The sequence below is a fragment of the Mustelus asterias genome, chromosome 29 (assembly GCF_964213995.1).
Source record: "Mustelus asterias chromosome 29, sMusAst1.hap1.1, whole genome shotgun sequence".
Lineage (NCBI taxonomy): Eukaryota > Metazoa > Chordata > Chondrichthyes > Carcharhiniformes > Triakidae > Mustelus > Mustelus asterias.
In genome coordinates this window covers 110,457-130,940 of record NC_135829.1, presented here as the reverse complement: position 1 = coordinate 130,940, position 20,484 = coordinate 110,457, and the positions used below count along the sequence as shown (strand labels likewise).

At 46.5% G+C, this 20,484-nt stretch overlaps 1 protein-coding gene across 1 annotated transcript in view; it reads left to right on the top strand.

Moving 5' to 3' along the window:
• LOC144480398 (thrombospondin type-1 domain-containing protein 4-like) overlaps positions 1–20,484 on the top strand; it is a 226,786-nt gene that overhangs the window by 139,182 nt on the left and 67,120 nt on the right. Inside the window, exons 10-11 of the mRNA XM_078199803.1 lie at positions 4,560–4,656; positions 10,300–10,512. Coding sequence (XP_078055929.1) covers positions 4,560–4,656; positions 10,300–10,512 — 310 coding nt within the window. The remainder of the gene's footprint in view (positions 1–4,559; positions 4,657–10,299; positions 10,513–20,484) is intronic.

Below are 20,484 nucleotides of genomic sequence, written 5' to 3'. Positions count from 1 at the left end.
TTCACAGCTCTATCCACTTGAGTGGCAACCTTTAGAGATCTGTGGATATGGACCCCAAGATCTCTCTGTTCCTCCACAGTCTTCAGAACCCTATCTTTGACCCTGTAATCCACATTTAAATTTGTCCTACCAAAATGAATCACCTCACATTTATCAGGGTTAAACTCCATTTGCCATTTTTCAGCCCAGCTTTGCATCCTATCTATGTCTCTTTGCAGCCTACAACAGCCCTCCACCTCATCCACTACTCCACCAATCTTGGTGTCATCAGCAAATTTACTGATCCACCCTTCAGCCCCCTCCTCTAAGTCATTAATAAAAATCACAAAGAGCAGAGGACCAAGCGCTGTAGCACTCTGCTAGCAACCTGCCTCCAATCCGAAAATTTTCCATCCACCACCACCCTCTGTCTTCGATCAGACAGCCAGTTACCTATCCAATCGGCCAACTTTCCCTTTATCCCACACCTCCTCACTTTCATCATAAGCCGACCATGGGGGACCTTATCAAATGCCTTACTAAAATCCATGTATATGACATCAACTGCCCTACCTTCGTCAACACACTTAGTTACCTCCTCAAAAAATTCAATCAAATTTGTGAGGCACGACTGGTAAGTTATCCTGGTAAGTTATGCTGGTATGCTGCAAATGACCATATGAGGATAATCAAATTTCACTTGCTGTTCAAAGGGAGCTTGTGGTATGGTAGTAATGTCTCTGGACTAGTAATCCAGAGGCCCTGGCTAATGCTCTGGGGACATGAGTTCCAATTCCACTATTAATGGAAAACTATTCTGAGCAATGGTGACTGTGCCAAATGTGAGGTAATGCATTTTTGAAGCTCTAATACAGATAGGAAATATACAGTAAATGGCAGCACCCTTAAGAGTATTGATAGGCAAAGGGATTTGGGTGTACAGGTACACAGGTCTCTGAAAGTGGCAATGCAGGTGGAGAAGGTAGTTAAGAAGGCATACGGCATGCTTGCCTTCATCGGCTGGGGTATTGAGTTAAAAAATTGGCAAGTCATGTTGCAGCTTTATAGAACCTTAGTTAGGCCGCACTTGGAATATAGTGTTCAATTCTGGTCGCCACACTACCAGAAGGATGTGGAGGCTTTGGAAAGGGTACAGAAAAGATTTACCAGGATGTTGCCTGGTATGGAGGGCATTAACTATGAGGAGAGGTTGGACAAACTTGGTTTGTTCTCACTGGAGCGATGGAGGTTGAGGGGAGACCTGATAGAAGTCTATAAGATTGTGAAAGATATGGACAGAGTGGATAGTCAGAAGCTTTTTCCCAGGGTGGAAGAGTCAATTACTAGGGGGCACAGGTTTAAGGTGCGAGGGACAAGTTTTAAAAGAGATGTACGAGGCAGATTTTTTACACACAGAGTGGTGGGTGCCTGGAACTCGTTGCCGGGGAGGTAGTGGAAGCGGATACGGTAGTGACTTTTAAGGGGTGTCTTGAGAAGTACATAAATGAGATGGGAATAGAGGGATATGGTCCCCGGAAAGGTAGGGGGTTTTAGTTAAGTCGGGCAGCATGGTCGGTGCAGGCATGGAGGGCTAAAGGGCCTGTTCCTGTGCTATAATTTTCTTTGTTCTTTGAAGCTAGCATAATTGTTGTTATAAACACAAATGGTTCACTGATATCCTTTACAATACAAAATATAATATTCCTTCCTTATAGGGAAGGAAATCTGCAGTCCTTACCTGGTCTAGCCTACACTTGACTGCAGATCAACAACAATGTTATCTGCCCTCTGAAATAGCCGAACAAGCCACAGTTGAGCAGAGTTAAGGGTAGTTAAGATTGAGGCATTTCCAGCGGTGCCCACATCCTATGAAGGAACAAATCCTCTGTTGGACGCCCTTGTGGTCCACCACTTAGGACAACATGACGTAGTTTAGCCAGTATAGAGTCCTTTTGAGTTAATGCCTAGATCCGCTTGGCAAATACCGGCAGAGTGTCCATGAAGTAATGATGACTTCATCCATCTTTGGAGGAGAGGTAGGCTGGTGGGTAGTGGCAGGTGGCTTAAGCATTCACGTTGGCTATATGTTTCCCTGGATGGTGTTCTAAAGTATATTAATAGATACCTATTATTTGATTTATTATTGTCACATGTATTAGTATACAGTGAAAAGTATTGTTTCTTGCGAGCTATACAGATAAAGCATACTGTACATAGGGAAGGAAAGGAGAGAGTGCAGAATGTTAGTTATAGCGAGGGTGTAGAGAAAGATCAACTTTATGAAAGGTAGGTCCATTCATAAGTCTGACGGCAGCAGGAAAGAAGCTGCTTTTGTGTCGGTTGGTACGTGATCTCAGACTTTTGTATCTTTTTCCCGACGGAAGAAGGTGAGAGTATGTCCACGGTGCGTCGGGTCCTTGATTATGCTGGCTGAATTTCCGAGGCAGCGGGAAGTGTAGACAGTATCAATGGATAGGAGGCTGGCTTGAGTGATGGACCGGGCTTCATTCACGACCCTTTGTAGTTTCCTGCGGTCTTGGACAGAACAGGAGCCATACCAAATTGTGGTATTATTAATGTACAGCATTGGATCTGAGCTGATGCGATGGGAGAAACCACCTTGTTTTCCTTGAAGAGGCCCAGCAGAGGTTTGTGATCGGTTACTATGGTGAAATGCCGACCATAGATGTACTGATGGAACTTTTTCACCGAGAATACCATGGCCAAATCTTCTTTGTTTCCTCCCTGCATCCGCCAGGGTTTGTGATGCAATTGGACATTCTGTCCCATTGCCCCAAAAGTGCAACAATACTGCTCCTATCTCATTGAGGGAGACGTCGCAGATTACAATGAGTGGTCGCCGGGGGTCATAATGGGCTAATATATTTGTTGACAAAAGTTGTTGTTTGACGTTTGCAAAGCCATGCAAATCGCTGTAGACGTCAGCAGGATCAGACGATTCCGCCGCTAGCCAATGGTGAATTACTTCCGCTGCTGGAAAACATGGGGGGGTGGGGACTGGAAAATACTGCCCCCATTCTCTATCACCTCAGTGATCGCTGACATGACCGAGTCAGGGAACCATCTTGATTTTAAAATTCACATCCTTGTTTTCAAATTCCTCCATGGCCTCACACCTTCCTAGCTCTGTATTCTCATCCAACTCCACAACCCTCCAAGATAGCTGTGCTCCTCTAATTCTCACCTTTTGTCCTTTCCTATTAAATTTGCTTCATCATTGGTAGTCATGCCTTCAGTTTCCAGGGCCCAACCTCTCAAATTTGCAACCTACATCTTTTTGCCTCTCTACCTTGCTTTCCTCTTTTAAGACACTTCTTGAAAACTTAACCTCCTGGTAATCTTTTCGTCATCTGATCTAATATCTCCTTATGTGGCTCCAAGTCACATAGAACATAGAACAGTACAGCACAGAACAGGCCCTTCGGCCCACAATGTTGTGCCGAGCTTTATCTGAAACCAAGATCAAGCTATCCCACTCCCTATCATCCGGGTGTGCTCCATGTGCCTATCCAATAACCGCTTAAATGTTCCTAAAGTGTCTGACTCCACTATCACTGCAGGCAGTCCATTCCACACCCCAACCACTCTCTGCGTAAAGAACTTACCTCTGATATCCTTCCTGTATCTCCCACCACGAACCCTATAGTTATGCCCCCTTGTAATAGCTCCATCCACCCGAGGAAATAGTCTTCGAATGTTCACTCTATCTATCCCCTTCATCATTTTATAAACCTCTATTAAGTCTACCCTCAACCTCCTCCGCTCCAGAGAGAACAGCCCTAGCTCCCTCAACCTTTACTCATAAGACCTACCCTCCAAACCAGGCAGCATCCTGGTAAATCTCCTCTGCACTCTTTCCAGCGCTTCCACATCCTTCTTATAGTGAGGTGACCAGAACTGCACACAATATTCCAAATGTGGTCTCACCAAGGTCCTGTACAGTTGCAGCATAACCCCACGGCTCTTAAACTCAAACCCCCTGTTAATAAAAGCTAACACACTATAGGCCTTCTTCACAGCTCTTTCCACTTGAGTGGCAACCTTTAGAGATCTGTGGATATGAACCCCAAGATCTCTCTGTTCCTCCACAGTCTTCAGAACCCTACCTTTGACCCTGTAATCCACATTTAAATTAGTCCTACCAAAATGAATCACCTCACATTTATCAGGGTTAAACTCCATTTGCCATTTTTCAGCCCAGCTTTGCATCCTATCTATGTCTCTTTGCAGCCTACAACAGTCACATTTATTAATTTCTCCTGCTCAGCACCTTAGGATGTTTAACTATGGTAAAGATGTTAAATAAATACAAATTATTGTTATTGATACCAATGAAATGAAAATCGAGGCTAGAATATTGATCTATGATGATTTTGTGAAGTTGAAATAAGTAAGCCATTGGTAATAAAGCAGCTACTAAGTATGTTGAGAATCATGTACATAATTCATTGATTTTTCAGCCACAGGTATCTTATTTTAACCTCAGGCGCTTGAGAATTTCACAGAGCGTAAGGTTATAGCAGACATGTGAGACTTCAAGCTGCCAACATTTTTTCCAGATGATCTACCAGCAGCCGAATCCTGGCATTCAATATGAGTATATTCTTTCCAAGACAAATGTTGTCAGTCGTAAGATACCACCCAGCATCAGACTAGGTAAGGTTAAAAAGAGGATTGCATTTGTGTAGTGCCTTTCCTGCCCTAAATATTGTCCCAAAATATTGTTTACCCCCAATGAATTATTTTTCAAATGCTGTCACTGTTACAATGCAGGCAAATTCAATAGCAAATTTACACATATCAAGAGCCCACAAAAGACAGTGAGGTAAGTAACCTTTTCATCTGATTTGACAATGTCAGTTGAGTATAAATTGTGATGTTAGTATGCCTTTAAGAATTTTTTTTTAAAAATCGTTCTCTGCAGTTAAGCAGCTTTAGATTTTTTTTATTGTTGCCGGGTTGTCAGCTAGAAGTCCTTCTATTATTGCTTCAATGGTTAAATGGGGTTTTGTTTATTTTTACTATCGACTTCAGGTACTTTCTGGGATCTTTTATGACCCTGCATTGTGAGGGGGAAAATTGATTGACAAGTCAAAGTCAGGTGGTTCCTCCCCAGAAGAATCCAAGTATTCATTTTCAGTTTTGGTTTAGTGTCCTGGTTGTCAAGTGGCAGGCAGGTTTTCTCTCTCTCTCTCTCTCTCTCCCTCCCTCCCTGGTTTTGTAAATTCTGCTGGAAGCCGGTCTCCTGGCCCTCCTGCAGTGAAAGTCTGCTGTTGGTGGTTTGCTCGTTAGTACCTAGAGCCTCTATCTCTCCCTGGTGTTTTGGGAAGCTTCAAACTGGTCTGTGTATTATCATGAGGGCTGCTAGAAGTTACAAGGCTGGGAATCCAAAGTTTCAATTCTCCAACCAAAGGACTAAGTTCCAGCATCAAGTGAGCATTTGTGTTTTCCGTGCTAAACAAATGGCAAGGATTTTGTTCATGGGATTAGTTTGGTTGGAACTGTTAAGATTTATACAATATCTTGGTTGTTTTTTTTGTCTTTTTGTAATTGGTAACATTTATTGCTAATTTTCTTTCCATACATGTTAACTGTATTCTTAAATAATCTTTGTTTGATAAAAGCTCCCTACTGGGTCAGTTGAATCATACCTGAAATGAAACATCTCATGCTTACTTACCCTAGCCAAATTCAAATTGCAAAACTTATGATCCAGGCAAACTTCATAAAACGCTTTGGAGTTTCTGACCTGAATTATAACACAATATTGGCCAGAACACCCGAAAAACCTCTGTTCTTTTCTTTGAATAGTCCTAAAGCATCTTCTACATGTATCCATACAATTACATAGGTCCATGAACAATGCTGCGTTTCTTCAGATTGCAGCTAAGAAATGCTCTGCGACAGAAGGGAGTAATAATCTAGTCATTTCAATTGACTAGATTTATAGCCTTTTTCGGAGGAGTAATTTCCAGATTTCCTTAACCTTCTGCGTGGAAAGTGTTTTGGAAGTATAAACAAGGATTTCAGGCAATGGAGTGGAACAGTTCCAGGGAAGGTGTCCGCCAACATATTGAAATTGTCCAGCAAGGCTTGAACTCAATCTCTGACTCAGAGATGAGAATGAAACCACATAACTAAGATGTGGAATATTTCTTCACCTAAGTGAGGAGAATCTGCAACCAAAAGAGAAAATGCTGGAAAATCTCAGCAGGTCTGGCAGCATGTGTAAGGAGAGAAAAAATTGGAAATATTTTTATTGAGGAGAATCTGCACCCTCTGAGGACATTAATCTCTAAGGACATTAATCGATGTGAAAATTCTGTCACTATTTTGCTCTGGATTTGTCCTTGAGTTACTAACATTTTTAATATAAATAAAGCAAGACATCACATATATACCAAATATTTATTTTAAGGCCTTAAGGAGGCGTTAATTTCACTGTTATTTAATTGTATGACAGTCTTCTCAGTATTTAATGAATAGACCTTTATAATCTTCAGTGCCGATCACCTGCTGGCTACAGAGCCATTGACCCTGTTATTTACTGGGAGGGAACAGGAGTGTCAATCAGTATCTGGGAAACAGGTAAATATGAGAGATTGTGAGGCTGTGCAAAATTAATGGTAAGATCTCATTGCATTACTCTGCCTCTCTGGAGTAGGTCAATTGCCCAACCCCAAACCTACGCTGGTTAAACTGAAAGTTGGCACATTTGTGGTGGGTTAGGGTCAGGTTACGTAATTTTTCACATTTTTCCTCTCCCACGCATCAATATTAAAATTATCCCCTAATGTCCCATGTTTGATAAGTAGATGTATATTTAATGCTAAGTTTTAAGCAGAACAGAGTATCATTGGAAATTTGCAAATACAGATGCTATGAAAGAAAATAAAACAAAGAAAACAAATACCTAGAAGTATAGAATACAAAAGAAAGCACACGTTCTACTCCTGGAGGGAAACAAATCTGTCGACCTTTCCTGTTTGGCCTATTTGTGACTCCAGACTCCCAGTAATGTGGTTTACTCTTAACTTCAATCGGAAATGGCCTAGCAGACCACTCAATTCAAGGGCACTTAGGGACGGGCAACAAGTGCTAGCCTCGCCAGCGACCTTCAGGTCCCCTGAAAGAATTTTTAAAAGTTGATCCCCAGCATCTATAACTTTTTGGGGAAATCAGTTCCAAATTTCCACTATCTTTTGAATAGAAAAGATGAGGTGACTCTGGAGCAATCAAACTCAAATTTTAAGGTAATACTCTCTTGTTCTGGGTTCTCTCATCATAGGAAATCTAGCTACAAAATTGGGCTTTTGTTATGGTGATGTAGCACAGAGCCTGAAATAATAAGAATATCAACTAGGACACTTGCAGAAACTTCCCAAATGGTGCATCTTTACTGTAAGGCTATCAGGATGGGTTTGCCTGCATAGTGTGGGAGCATTTGGAATGCGTGGGTTGTGACATCAAACTTGTAATACTGATTTCGTGCACAATCTGTCATTTTGGACTGTACTTGTCCAGTTAATGCCTTAATCACTCTAGCTCATCGTACATTCAGCTCCAAGAGGGCCCCAAGAGCTAACCATTCAATTTCCAACTAATGTGTATTGATGATGTTTTGCTGGTGCAGAGTTAATGGAAGTAATGTGTCCAGTGTTATTGGAGGAATTTTGAAACCTTTTGCCTTAAAGAGAGAAATAGTTCTGCATTTTAACAAGTGGGACATAGGAGTTGGTTGACAAGTCAGGTGAAATCCTGCTATAGTCATGGGGGCTATAGTTGCAATTCATCTTCTGCTGTAGCTGATATGGAAACTGATCACAGGAATAGAGGAGGAAAGCTTTGTGCAAAGTGAGAAGGAAGAAACATAGAAACTAGAAGCAGGAGTAGGCCATTTGGCCCGTCGAGCCTACTCTGCCATTCACTTTGATCATAGCTAATCATCGAATTCAATATTCTGATCCTGCCCTTCCCCCCCATATCCCTTGATACCTTTAGCCCCAAGAGCTATATCTAATTTCTTCTTGAAATCAGACAAAGTTTGGCCTCAACTACATTCTGTGGGAGTGAATTCCACACATTCAACACCCTCTGGGCGAAGGAATTTCTCCTCACCTCAGTTCTAAAAGGTTCACCCCTTATCCTCAAACAATGACCCCTGGTTCTGGACTCCCCACCATCAGGAACATTCTTTCTGAATTTTAGAATTTTATAAGTTTCTATGAGATCCCTTCTCACTCTTCTAAACTCCAGTGAATATAATCCTAACCAACTTAGTTTCTTCCTCATGTGACAGACCTGCCATCCCAGGAACTGGACTGGTAAACCTTCGCTGCACTCCCTCTATAGCAAGGACATCCTTTCTCAGATAAGGACACCAAAACTGCACACACCTCTAGGTGTGACCACACCAATGCCCTATACAATTGCAGCAAAACATCCCTATTGCTATACTCAAATCCTCTCGCTATGAAGGCCAGCATACTATTTGCCTTCTTTACTGCCTGCTGTACTGGCACGCTTACTTTCAGCGACTGATGCACGAGGACTCCAAGGTCTCGCTGAGTATCTACCTCTCTCAATTTACACCCAATAATCTGTCGTCCTATTATTGCTACCAAAGTAAATGACCTCACATTTATCCACATTTTATTGCATCTGCCATGCCCATGCCCCCACACTCAGCTTGTCCAAATCATGCTAAAGTAGTTCTGCATGCTCCTCACAGCTCACCCTCCCATCCAACTTTGTATCTTCTGCAAATTTGGAGATGATACATTCAGTTCCTTCTTCCAAATCATTAATATATAATGTGAACAGTTAGGGTCCTAGCACAGATCCCTGCGGAACCCCACGAGTCACTGACTGCCAATCAGAAAAGGACCTGTTTATGCCAACATTTTGCTTCTTATCTGCTAACCAGCTTTCTATCCTGTCGAAAGTCTTCTGAAAGTCTAAATAAACCACATCCACTGGTTCTCCTCGGTTAACTCTACTGGTTACATCCTCAAAGAATTCCAATACATTCGTCAAGCATGATTCCCCTGCTGTAAATCCATGCTGACTTTGTCTGATTATACCACTGCCTTTAAAATGCTGAGTTATGAAATCCTTGATAATGGACTCAAGCAACTTCCCCAGTACTGATGTTAGGCTCACTGGTCTATAGTTCCCTGTTTTCTCTCTACCTCCCTTTTTGAATAGCGGCCTTACATTAGCTACTGTAATAAAGGCCCATAGTATAAGGTCCTACCCACCAAGGATTTCCAGAGGCACTTCTACCACCTCCACTTCAGCTAGAGACAGTTTCTGAGATGTCTGTGTTTCACCAGGTGAGTGGTGACTGAACTTCGCCTCCTTCTACAATCTAATCTAATCTGTTACATTACAGGGCAAGAGCCGCGCTACCAGTGGCCATCAAGAATATCATGGTCTGAAACTCCTATGCTAGTGGACCCTTATATATGGGAGCAATGTCTCAAAGTTTGCTGTCTATCACTGCTAGAAGGAGATGACAGGGACTCTGGATAGCAAGAGCTGGGAGTTATTCCCAGTTCTCTAGCCAACCATTCAATCAATGTCACAAAAATAGGTTACCTAGTCATTATTTATACCTTTCACTGTCATTATCTCTGAGTTTATCATTTATATCTCATAGTGACTCTGTTTCTATCTTGAATTATCTTTCTTTATTCATTTGCAAAGATGATAGAGCTACGAGAGACCAGCTATCAGGAAAGTCTGAACAGGCTGTGATTCTTCTCTAGAAATAGCAAATCGAGAGATGACCTGATAGAGGTCTTTCAAACTATGAAGAGGCATGATAAGGTAGACGTAGAAAATATATTCCACTGGTGGGGAGTCCAAAACTAGTGTCATAATTATAAGTCACTTGGAAATTCAATAAGGAATTCAGGAGAACCGTCTTTATTCAGAAAGTAGTGAGTATATAGAACTCGAGGAGTAGTTGAGGCAAATAACATTGATGTGTTTAAGGAAAAACACATGAGGGAGAAATAAATATGCTAGTAAGGTTAGATGAAGAGGAATGAAAAGAGACATGGATGCAGCATTAACAACAGAAATGATATTTTTTTAAAAAGAATTCTGTGTAATTCTTTGTGCATGTTAATAAATGTACTTGCCCTTGGTATCTGCAAAGTATGTTGTAGATTTTTTGTGGAGCACAGATTTATTAAATACATTTGTCACTGAAATTCATATAACTTAAATTAATTAATTTTCTATATCTTCTGGTAAGTATGTTGCTCAACTCTTTTTGCTTCTTATATCTAGATAAACTACACAATGGTCAATTGGATGTCACTGAAGACTCCTTTGCACTTCATTCTGGTTACGAGAGTACAACTATCCAGACTCGGAATCCTGGAAGATTCACACATCGTGAACCTAGTAATCAGGTTCCAGTCATGCAACCACCGTGGCATTTCCATGAATACAACTGGAAAAATGTTGGGATGACAGAATGTACGGCTACTTGCGGCAGAGGTAAATGTTGCTTGTTACAAATGAATGTAATATATGTCTTTGGACTGGGTCTGAGGGAAGGCAACAATAAGTGATCAAAAGCCAAAGAATGATAAATATGAAGACTTGCTTTTCTTTAATAATAGACTAACACCACTCCATATCTGCAACACAAGGTATTTTGTCATACTTATGAGCTGTGAATGTTGCCTGCGAGGCCAGTATTTATTTCTCATCCTCAGGCAAGTATCACTTGCACTTTCAGTTCAAGCTTGAATGTTGCCCAGATCTCGTGGACAGTATGTGAACATGGACTGCATCAATAACTGAGGAATGCTTCAATAACTCTCTCCCCGCTTGGACCACTCTGGCGGGGCTGTTCAATACAGTGCCCAGAGGGCCGCGAAGATCATTATCATTTGCTGTGTGCTACACAATCTTGCCCAGCAGCGGGGCAACATGGTAGTGGAGGAAGAGGCAGAGAAACAGGTGGTTTCTGAGAAGGAGGGGAAGGATGAGGACCAGGAAGCTGCGGAGGAGGAGGCGAAGGACGATGGACACATGGCAGCCAGAATGCTACAAGGCTGCAGAACCAGTGAGGGAGGCTATCATTGCCTCCAGATTTGCACAGTAAGAAGTCTCACAACACCAGGTTAAAGTCCAACAGGTTTATTTGGTAGCAAATACCATAAGCTTTCGGAGTGCTGCTGCTTCGTCAGATGGAGTGGAAATGTGCTCTCAAACAGTGCACAGAGACACAGAAATCAAGTTACAGAATACTAATTAGAATGCAAATCCCTACAGCCAGCCAGGTCTTAAAGGTACAGACAATGTGGTTGGAGGGAACATTAAACACAGGTTAAAGAGATGTGCATTGTCTCCAGACAGAACATCTAGTGAGATTCTGCAAGTCCAGGGGGCAAGCTGTGGGGGTTACTGATATGTGACATAAATCCAACATCCAACATGTGTGCGGAACTTGGCTATCAGTTTCTGCTCAGCAACTCTGCGCTGTCGTGTGTCGTGAAGGCCGCCTTGGAGAACGGACAAGCCCTCCGTATACACAGGATCTGCTCGGATGAGGAGGATCGCAACAGACACCTCCAGACGCTGAAAGATGCCCTCATAAGAACAGGATATGGCGCTCGACTCATCGATCAACAGTTCCGACGCGCCACAGCGAAAAACCGCACCGACCTCCTCAGAAGACAAACACGGGACACGGTGGACAGAGTACCCTTCGTCGTCCAGTACTTCCCCGGAGCGGAGAAGCTACGGCATCTCCTCCGGAGCCTTCAACATGTCATTGATGAAGACGAACATCTCGCCAAGGCCATCCCCACACCCCCACTTCTTGCCTTCAAACAACCACGCAACCTCAAACAGACCATTGTCTGCAGCAAACTACCCAGCCTTCAGGAGAACAGTGACCACGACACCACACAACCCTGCCACAGCAACCTCTGCAAGACTTGCCGGATCATCGACACGGATGCCATCATCTCACGCGAGAACACCATCTACCAGGTACACGGTACCTACTCTTGCAACTCGGCCAACATTGTCTACCTGATACGCTTCAGGAAAGGATGTCCCGAGGCATGGTACATTGGGGAAACCATGCAGACGCTACGACAACGGATGAATGAACACCGCTCGACAATCACAAGGCAAGACTGTTCTCTTCCTGTGGGGGAGCACTTCAGCAGTCACGGGCATTCAGCCTTGGATCTTCAGGTAAGCGTTCTCCAAGGCGGCCTTCATGACACACGACAGCGCAGTGTCGCTGAGCAGAAACTGATAGCCAAGTTCCGCACACATGAGGACGGCCTAAACCGGGATGTTGGATTTATGTCACATTATCAGTAACCCCCACAGCTTGCCCCCTGGACTTGCAGAATCTCACTAGCTGTTCTGTCTGGAGACAATACACATCTCTTTAACCTGTGCTTAATGCTCCCTCCACCCACATTGTCTGTACCTTTAAGACCTGGCTGGTTGTAGGGATTCGCATTCTAATTAGTATTCTGTAACTTGATTTCTGTGTCTCTGTGCACTGTTTGAGAGCACATTTCCACTCCATCTGACGAAGGAGCAGCGCTCTGAAAGCTTATGGTATTTGCTACCAAATAAAGCTGTTGGACTTTAACCTGGTGTTGTGAGACTTCTTACTGTGTTCACCCCAGTCCAACGCCGGCATTTCCACATCCAGATTTGCATCCAGGGGAATCATGTCCGACAGCTCAATTGCAACCTCCCCGCCCCGAACCCTTATCCACAGACCTTGCCTTGCTCTGACCCCCCCCCCCCTCATCGTTCCCAACCTTTGCCTCCTCCCCTTCCTCTCAACCCTTGTCTTCCCACCCCTTCCTCCCAACCCTCTCTCCTGTCCCATGACGTGTGTTCCCCCTCCCCCATCTCCTAGAGTCACTGATACATTACACCAGGTTGATGAGCATGGTTTGGCAATATCAGCAGGTCTGCTCGCAAGCCAGGAGAGTGATGACGACCCTCTGCCAGGAAAGCTGTGGTGCTCCTCAGTGTCATAAAATGTCTGACTCCTGTCTTTTTCATGACCTCCTGGGCCATTCCTGAGTGTTCGATGGGGGCACTTTCATCTGGACAACTGTTAGTCAGTGTGGTAAACCACTGTTATCTGCTATCTGTTACCTGTATATGTAGCACATCCCTGTCGGTTCCGCCCAAGTCTCCTCCCCCTGGTCTGGGTATAAAGGCGGTGGCTCTCAGTTCAGACCAGATCACCGACAGGGATGGCTCCAAGTTCTTGCCAATAAAAGCCTATTTGTCTTGCTCACAACTAGTCTCGGCTCGATTGATAGTGCATCAATTTTATTGACAAGTTTTTTTGAAGAATGGAGCAGCTACTGAAACCCAAAAGGCTGAATCTGGACCCGCAAGCTGCCGGAGCCTCTAACACGTTTGACCACTGGCTGCAATGCTTCGAGGATTACATCGGAGTCTCCACTGCCATCAGTACAGATGATGACAAACTACGGGTTCTCCGCAGCCGGGTAAGCGACGTAGTATATGCTACGATCCGAGACGCGGAAAATTATACGGCCGCTATCAAACTGTTAAAAGGCCTGTATAATAAACGGCCTAACGAAGTCTATGCAAGACACCTCCTCGCTACGCGCAGACGGCAGCCAGGTGAATCAGTCGACCAGTTCCTGCGCGCCTTGCGTCTGCTTGCCCGGGACTGTAACTGTAGGTCTGTGACTGCCGCCCAGAATGCAGACGACTTAATCCGGGATGCCTTTGTCACGGGCATCGGCACTACTTACATCCGGCAACGGCTGCTGGAATAGGGTGCGCTGGACTTAAAGAAAACAGTGCAACTGGCTGTGTCCCTAGAAGTGACCTCCTAATACCTCAAATCCTACTCACCTGACCACGTGGGCGCATCCTGGACACCGCGGCCGTCGCTACCGGGAGGACCACAGCCCTACGCCGCCCCACGCCTCTCCGGTGACCTGACCACGGCTGCAACCGCTGGAGGCCCGAAATGTTACTTCTGCGGCCTGGGTAAGCACCCCCGACAACGCTGCCCGGTGAGGGAGTCATTCTGCTCCGCGTGTGGGAAGAAGGGGCACTACGCAAAGGCCTGCCGTAAGTCTGCTCCCAAATCCACGAGCGCTGCGTGTGACCCGTGGGGGCCGTCATCTTGGACGCCCCTGGCCGCATGCGACCCGTGGGGGCCGCCATCTTGGATGATGTCATCGGCCATCGGCGACCCGCGGGGGCCGTCCTCTTGGCTGACAATTATCGCGAGTGACCAGCAGGGGCCGCCATCTCCTACAGCTACAGCCTCCTACAGCTTTCTGCAGGATTCAACAGTGGCATCAGTGACCCTGGATCAGACGAAGCCTCATCGTCTCGCCGAGTCCATGATGGACATTGAGGTAAACGGGCACTGGGAGCATTGTTTGTTTGACAGTGGGAATACAGAGAGCTTCATTCACTCCGATACGGTGCACCGATACGCCTTTTCCGTGCGGCCCGTCCAGCAGACGATCTCCATGGCGTCACAATCCCGCTCTGTAAAGGTCCTCGGCTGCAGCGTGGTGACCCTGAAGGTGTGGGGCACGGTATATAACTTCAGGCTCCTCGTGCTGCCACATCTCTGCGCTTCTGTACTCCTGGGGCTCGACCTCATGACCCATCTGAAGAGTGTCACTATACAGTATAATGGCCCTTTTCCCCCACTCTTTGTCTGCAATCAGCAGCGTCTAAATTGCCCACCGCACACTACCTGCAGTCTCTCGACCCTTAAGATTGCCCCTCCCTCCCCGTTTGCGAATCTCACTCCCGACTGCAAGCCCATCGCCACCAAGAACAGGCAGTATAGTGCTGGAGACAGGGCCTTCATTAGGTCCAAAGTCCAGCGGCTCCTCAGGGAAGGGATCATAGAAGCTAATACCAGCCCCTGGCGAGCACAAGTCCGGGGAGAAACACAGAATGGTCATTGACTACAGTCAGACCATTAACCAATATATGCAGCTGGATGCGTACCCCCTTCCCCGCATATCTGACATGGTCAATCAGATTGCACAATATCGGGTATTCTCCACCATTAACTTGGAAGTCGGCGTACCACCAGCTCCCTATCTGCCCGGAGGACCGCCAATGTACGGCATTCGAGGCGGATGGCCGCCTTTACCACTTCCTCAGGGTCCCCTTTGGCATCACCAATGGAGTCTCGGTCTTCCAGCGTGAAATGGACCGAATGGTAGACCAGAACGGGCTGCGGGCTACCTTCCCGTACTGGATAACGTCACCATCTGCGGCCATGATCTGCAGGACCACGATGCCAACCTCCACAGATTCCTGCACACGGCTAGGCTCCTTAACCTGACCTACAATAAGGAGAAGTGCGTGTTCAGTACACGCCGTCTCGCCATCCTCGGGTACGTAGTGGAGAATGGGGTCCTCGGCCCCGATCCCGACCGTATGCGTCCCCTTCTGGAACTTCCCCTCCCCACTAGCCTCAAAGCACTGAGAAGATGCCTGGGCTTCTTCTCGTACTATGCACAGTGGGTCCCCAACTATGCGGATAAAGCCCGTCCGCTCATAAAATCCACCCTTTTCCCTTGACGGCGGAGGCCCGGCTGGCCTTCGACCGCATCAAAGCAGACATCGCGAAGGCCACGATGCACGCTATAGACGAATCCATCCCGTTCCAGGTGGAGAGTGATGCGTCTGATTTCGCCCTAGCCACCACCCTTAACCAGGCGGGCAGACCCGTGGCCTTCTTTTCACAAACCCTCCAGGGCCCCGAAACTCGACACTCCTCTGTTGAGAAAGAGGCCCAAGCCATAGTGGAAGCTGTACGGCACTGACGCCACTATTTAGCTGGTAAACGGTTCACCTTACTCATGGACCAACGATCCGTTGCCTTCATGTTCAACAACACGCAGCGGGGCAAGGTTAAGAACGACAAGATATTACGGTGGAGGATCGAACTCTCCACCTACAATTACGATATCTTGTATCGGCCCGGGAAGCTCACTGAGCCACCTGACGCCCTGTCCCGTGGAACATGCACCAGTGCACAGGTGGACCGGTTACGGGCTCTCCACAACGCCCTCTGCCACCCGGGGGTCACCAGGTTTTTACACTTTATTAGAGCCCGAAACCTGCCCTACTCAGTTGAGGATGTCAGATCCGTAACTCGGAACTGCCAGGTCTGCGCGGAATGCAAGCCGCACTTCTACCGGCCAGACAGGGCACATCTCATAAAAGCCACCCGCCCCTTTGAACGCCTCAGCATCGACTTCAAAGGTCCCCTCCCCTCATCTGATCGCAACATATACTTCCTCGATGTCATTGGCAAGTACTCATGTTTCCCCTTTGCAATTCCCTGCCCAGATATGTCCTCGGCCAGTTATTAGGGCCCTGCACGGCCTCTTCACTCTGTTTGGTTACCCCAGCTATCTCCATAGCGACCGGGGACCCTCCTTCATGGGTCAGGAACTGTGACAGTACCTGCTCTCCAAAGGCATAGCCTCAAGTAGGACTACCAGTTACAACCCCCGGGGTAACAGACAGGTGGAAAGAGAGAACGCCACTGGCTGGAAGACCGTTTTACTAGCACTACGGTCTAAAGGCCTTCCAGTCACCCGCTGGCAAGAGGTCCTACCGGAGGCACTACACTCCATTAGGTCCCTCCTGTGCACAGCAACCAATGCCACCTCCCACGAACGGATGTTCGTGTTCCCCAGGAAGTCTTCCTCAGGGACTTCACTACCATCGTGGCTGGCATACCCGGGCCCTGTCCTGCTTCGGAAGCATGCCAGGACCTGTAAGTCTGACCCCTGGTCGAGAGAGTACAACTCCTCCACGCCAACCCCCAGTACGCCTACGTGCAGTACCCCGATGGGCGGGAGGACACAGTATCTATCCGTGACCAAGCGCCCGCAGGTGACTCGGGGACCCCTGTAGCCCCCAACCCCTCACCCCCAACTTTGTCCCTACCATGTCAGAATCACTACGCACTCCTCTTGCCCCCGTGTACAGCTCGCCTGAGCCCCAGAAGTCAGCACCACGCACCCGAGGGGCGGATGAAAACACGGATGACAGCTACGTTCTGGCGCCCGCAACGACACTGCGACCTGAAACCACGTCGGAACCGGTACTACGGAGATCGCAGCGGAAGAGCAGGCCTCCGGATAGACTCAATCTGTAAATATTGTACATATTGTTCACTCCCCCTCACCCCCGACGGACTCTTTTTTAAAACAGGGGGTGAATGTGGTAAACCACTGTTATCTGCGATCTGTTACCTGTATATGTGGCACATCCCTGTCGGTTCCGCCCAAGTCTCCTCCCCCTGGTCTGGGTATAAAGGCGGTGGCTCCTCCCCCCTTGCTCTCAGTTCAGACCAGATCACCGACAGGGATGGCTCCAAGTTCTTGCCAATAAAAGCCTATTTGTCTTGCTCACAACTAGTCTCGGCTCGATTGATAGTGCATCAGTCAGCGAGGTTGAGGGTTCAGGGAAGTGAGAAGGACTTTAGCTGATAGAGTGGTTCGGTTGTCAACCAGGATGTGTATCTCTGGCTCACATTGCCTCCTACTTGAGAGTAATTCTGTAGGGCCAGTGGGAAGATGAAGTCAGAGCTGGAGAGAGGAAATCTGGATGGGATTTATCCCAGGATTCTCTGGGAGGCTAGGGAGGAGATTGCAGAGCCTTTGGCTTTGATCTTTATGTCATCATTGTCGACAGGAACAGTACCAGAAGACTGGAGGATAGCAAATGTTGTCCCCTTGTTCAAGAAGGGGAGTCGTGATGTGGAGATGCCGGCGTTGGACTGGGGTAAGCACAGTAAGAAGTCTCACAACACCAGGTTGAAGTCCAACAGGTTTATTTGGTAGCAAATACCATAAGCTTTCGGAGTGCTGCCCCTTCGTCAGATGGAGTGGAAATCTGTTCTCCAACAGTGCACAGTTGGAGAACAGATTTCCACTCCATCTGACGAAGGGGCAGCGCTCCGAAAGCTTATGGTATTTGCTACCAAATAAACCTGTTGGACTTTAACCTGGTGTTGTGAGACTTCTTACTGTGCAAGAAGGGGAGTACAGACAACCCTGGTAATTATAGACCAGTGAGCCTTGCTTCTGTTGTGGGCAAAGTTTTGGAAAGGATTATAAAAGATAGGATTTATAATCATCTAGAAAGGAATAATTTGATTAGGGATAGTCAACACGGTTTTGTGAACGGTAGGTCGTGCCTCACAAACCTTATTGAGTTCTTTGAGAAGGTGACCAAAGAGGCGGATGAGGGTAAAGCAGTTGATGTGGTGTATATGGATTTCAGTGAAGCATTTGATAAGGTTCCCCATGGTAAGCTATTGCAGAAGATACGGAAGCATGGGATTGAGGGTGATTTAGCGGTTTGGATCAGGAATTGGCTAGCTGTAAGAAGACAGAGGGTGGTGGTTGATGGGAAATGTTCACCCTGGAGTTCAGTTACTAGTGGTGTACCGCAAGGATCTGTTTTGGGGTCACTGCTGTTTGTTATTTTTATAAATGACCTGGATGAGGGTGTAGAAGGATGGGTTAGTAAATTTGCAGATGACACTAAAGTTGGTGGAGTTGTGGACAGTGCGGAAGGTTGTTGCAGGTTACAGAGGGACATAGATAAGCTGCAGAGCTGGGCTGAGAGGTGGCAAATGGAGTTTAATGCGGAAAAGTATGAGGTGATTCACTTTGGAAGGAGTAACAGGATTACAGCGTACTGGGCTAATGGTAAGATACTTGGTAGTGTGGATGAACAGAGATCTCGGTGTCCATGTGCATAGATCCCTGAAAGTTGGCACCCAGGTTGATAGGGTTGTTAAGAAGGCGTACTGAGTGTTAGCTTTTATTGGTAGAGGGATTGAGTTTCGGAGCCAGGAGGTCATGTTGCAGCTGTACAAAACTCTGGTGCGGCCGCACTTGGAGTATTGCGTACAGTTCTGGTCACTGCATTATAGGAAGGATGCGGAAGCATTGGAAAGGGTGCAGAGGAGATTTACCAGGATGTTGCCTGGTATGGTGGGAAGGTCTTATGAGGAAAGGCTGAGGGACTTGAGGTTGTTTTCTTTAGAGAGAAGGTTAAGAGGTGACTTAATAGAGGCATACAAGATGATCAGAGGATTAGATAGGGTGGATAGTGAGAGCCTTTTTCCTCGGATGGTGATAGCTAGCACGAGGGGACATAGCTTTAAATTGAGGGGTGATAGATATAGGACAGATGTCAGAGGTAGGTTCTTCACTCGGAGAGTAGTAAGGGCGTGGAATGCCCTGCCTGCAGCAGTAGTGGATTCGCCAACATTAAGGGCATTTAAATGGTCATTGGATAAACATATGGATGATATTGCAGTAGTGTGGGTTAGATGGGCTTTAGATTGGTTTCACTGGTTGGCCCAACATCGAGGGCCGAGGGGCCTGTACTGCGCTGTAATGTTCTATGTTCTACGTAAAGCTGGCTACCCCCATTGCCTCACCCCCCCAGTGATTAGGTTGACTGCACAAAGTGAAAGGCCACTTGGGCTCAGAGTTAAACAGGATTTAATGTTGGATTTGAACATTAGGCGCTCCCTGCTCCCTAACTAACACTGAAACTTCACCCGTGCTAACTCAGTGCTCTTGCAATTTTTTAACATTTTGAGGTCTCCTCCTCCTTCCAGGTGCCTCTCCAGACTGCACATCGGCCTGCTGCCTTCTGAGTTCACTGGGCTGTGATGCTGTTGGTGAGCAGCCTCTGGAGGGGCCCAGTCGGCTTTCTGGTGTCACAGGTGACGTCATGCCACTTTGTTCTTCCCGCATCCCAGTAGATGCGCCGGTGTCAGGAGGTGGGGGTGGATTCAGAAGGGTAGAGACTACCAGGAGCTCCATGATGGGAAGCCCCAAGATGGGATTCAGCCCTTCCTCCTCCCGCTGGGTGCTTGCTGACCTCCAAGTCACTTTAGGGAATGGAGGGTCAGCTGGAGTGATGCCTCAAAGTCATCTGGCGATGCCAATTGTGACGATACTGTGCCTTTCAGAAATGCATTTTAGTTATGTTTCTGTGCTGAATCTGTTTAGTAGCCCCTTCCATTTTATTGGAGCCATTTTGTCTGGATCCAGAAGCACTGTATGGTTCCTGCAGCAACACAATTGATCTTAATTGCTCTAATGTTTGTTTAATCTCAGCTAATGCAGGGTTCTGTTGTTTTATGCTTTCCTTGGGATATTGCACAGGTAGTGCTTGATTAGGTTGATTGACATGTAAGGTCATATGAATGGGTACAGCTAGGCTTTCACAGAGAACTCAAATCATGTCATCAATGTTTAAATTGGCTTCACGCCCTTTCTGGACAGGAAGCCAATTTTGCTGGCAAAACAGGGCCAGTATGATCGGGGGAGGGAAAAAAAAACAGGTGCAAACCTGATTATCCACCTCCTGCCCGATCTTGCCATCTCACCTCGCCAAAAGTCATGTGGGATGAGG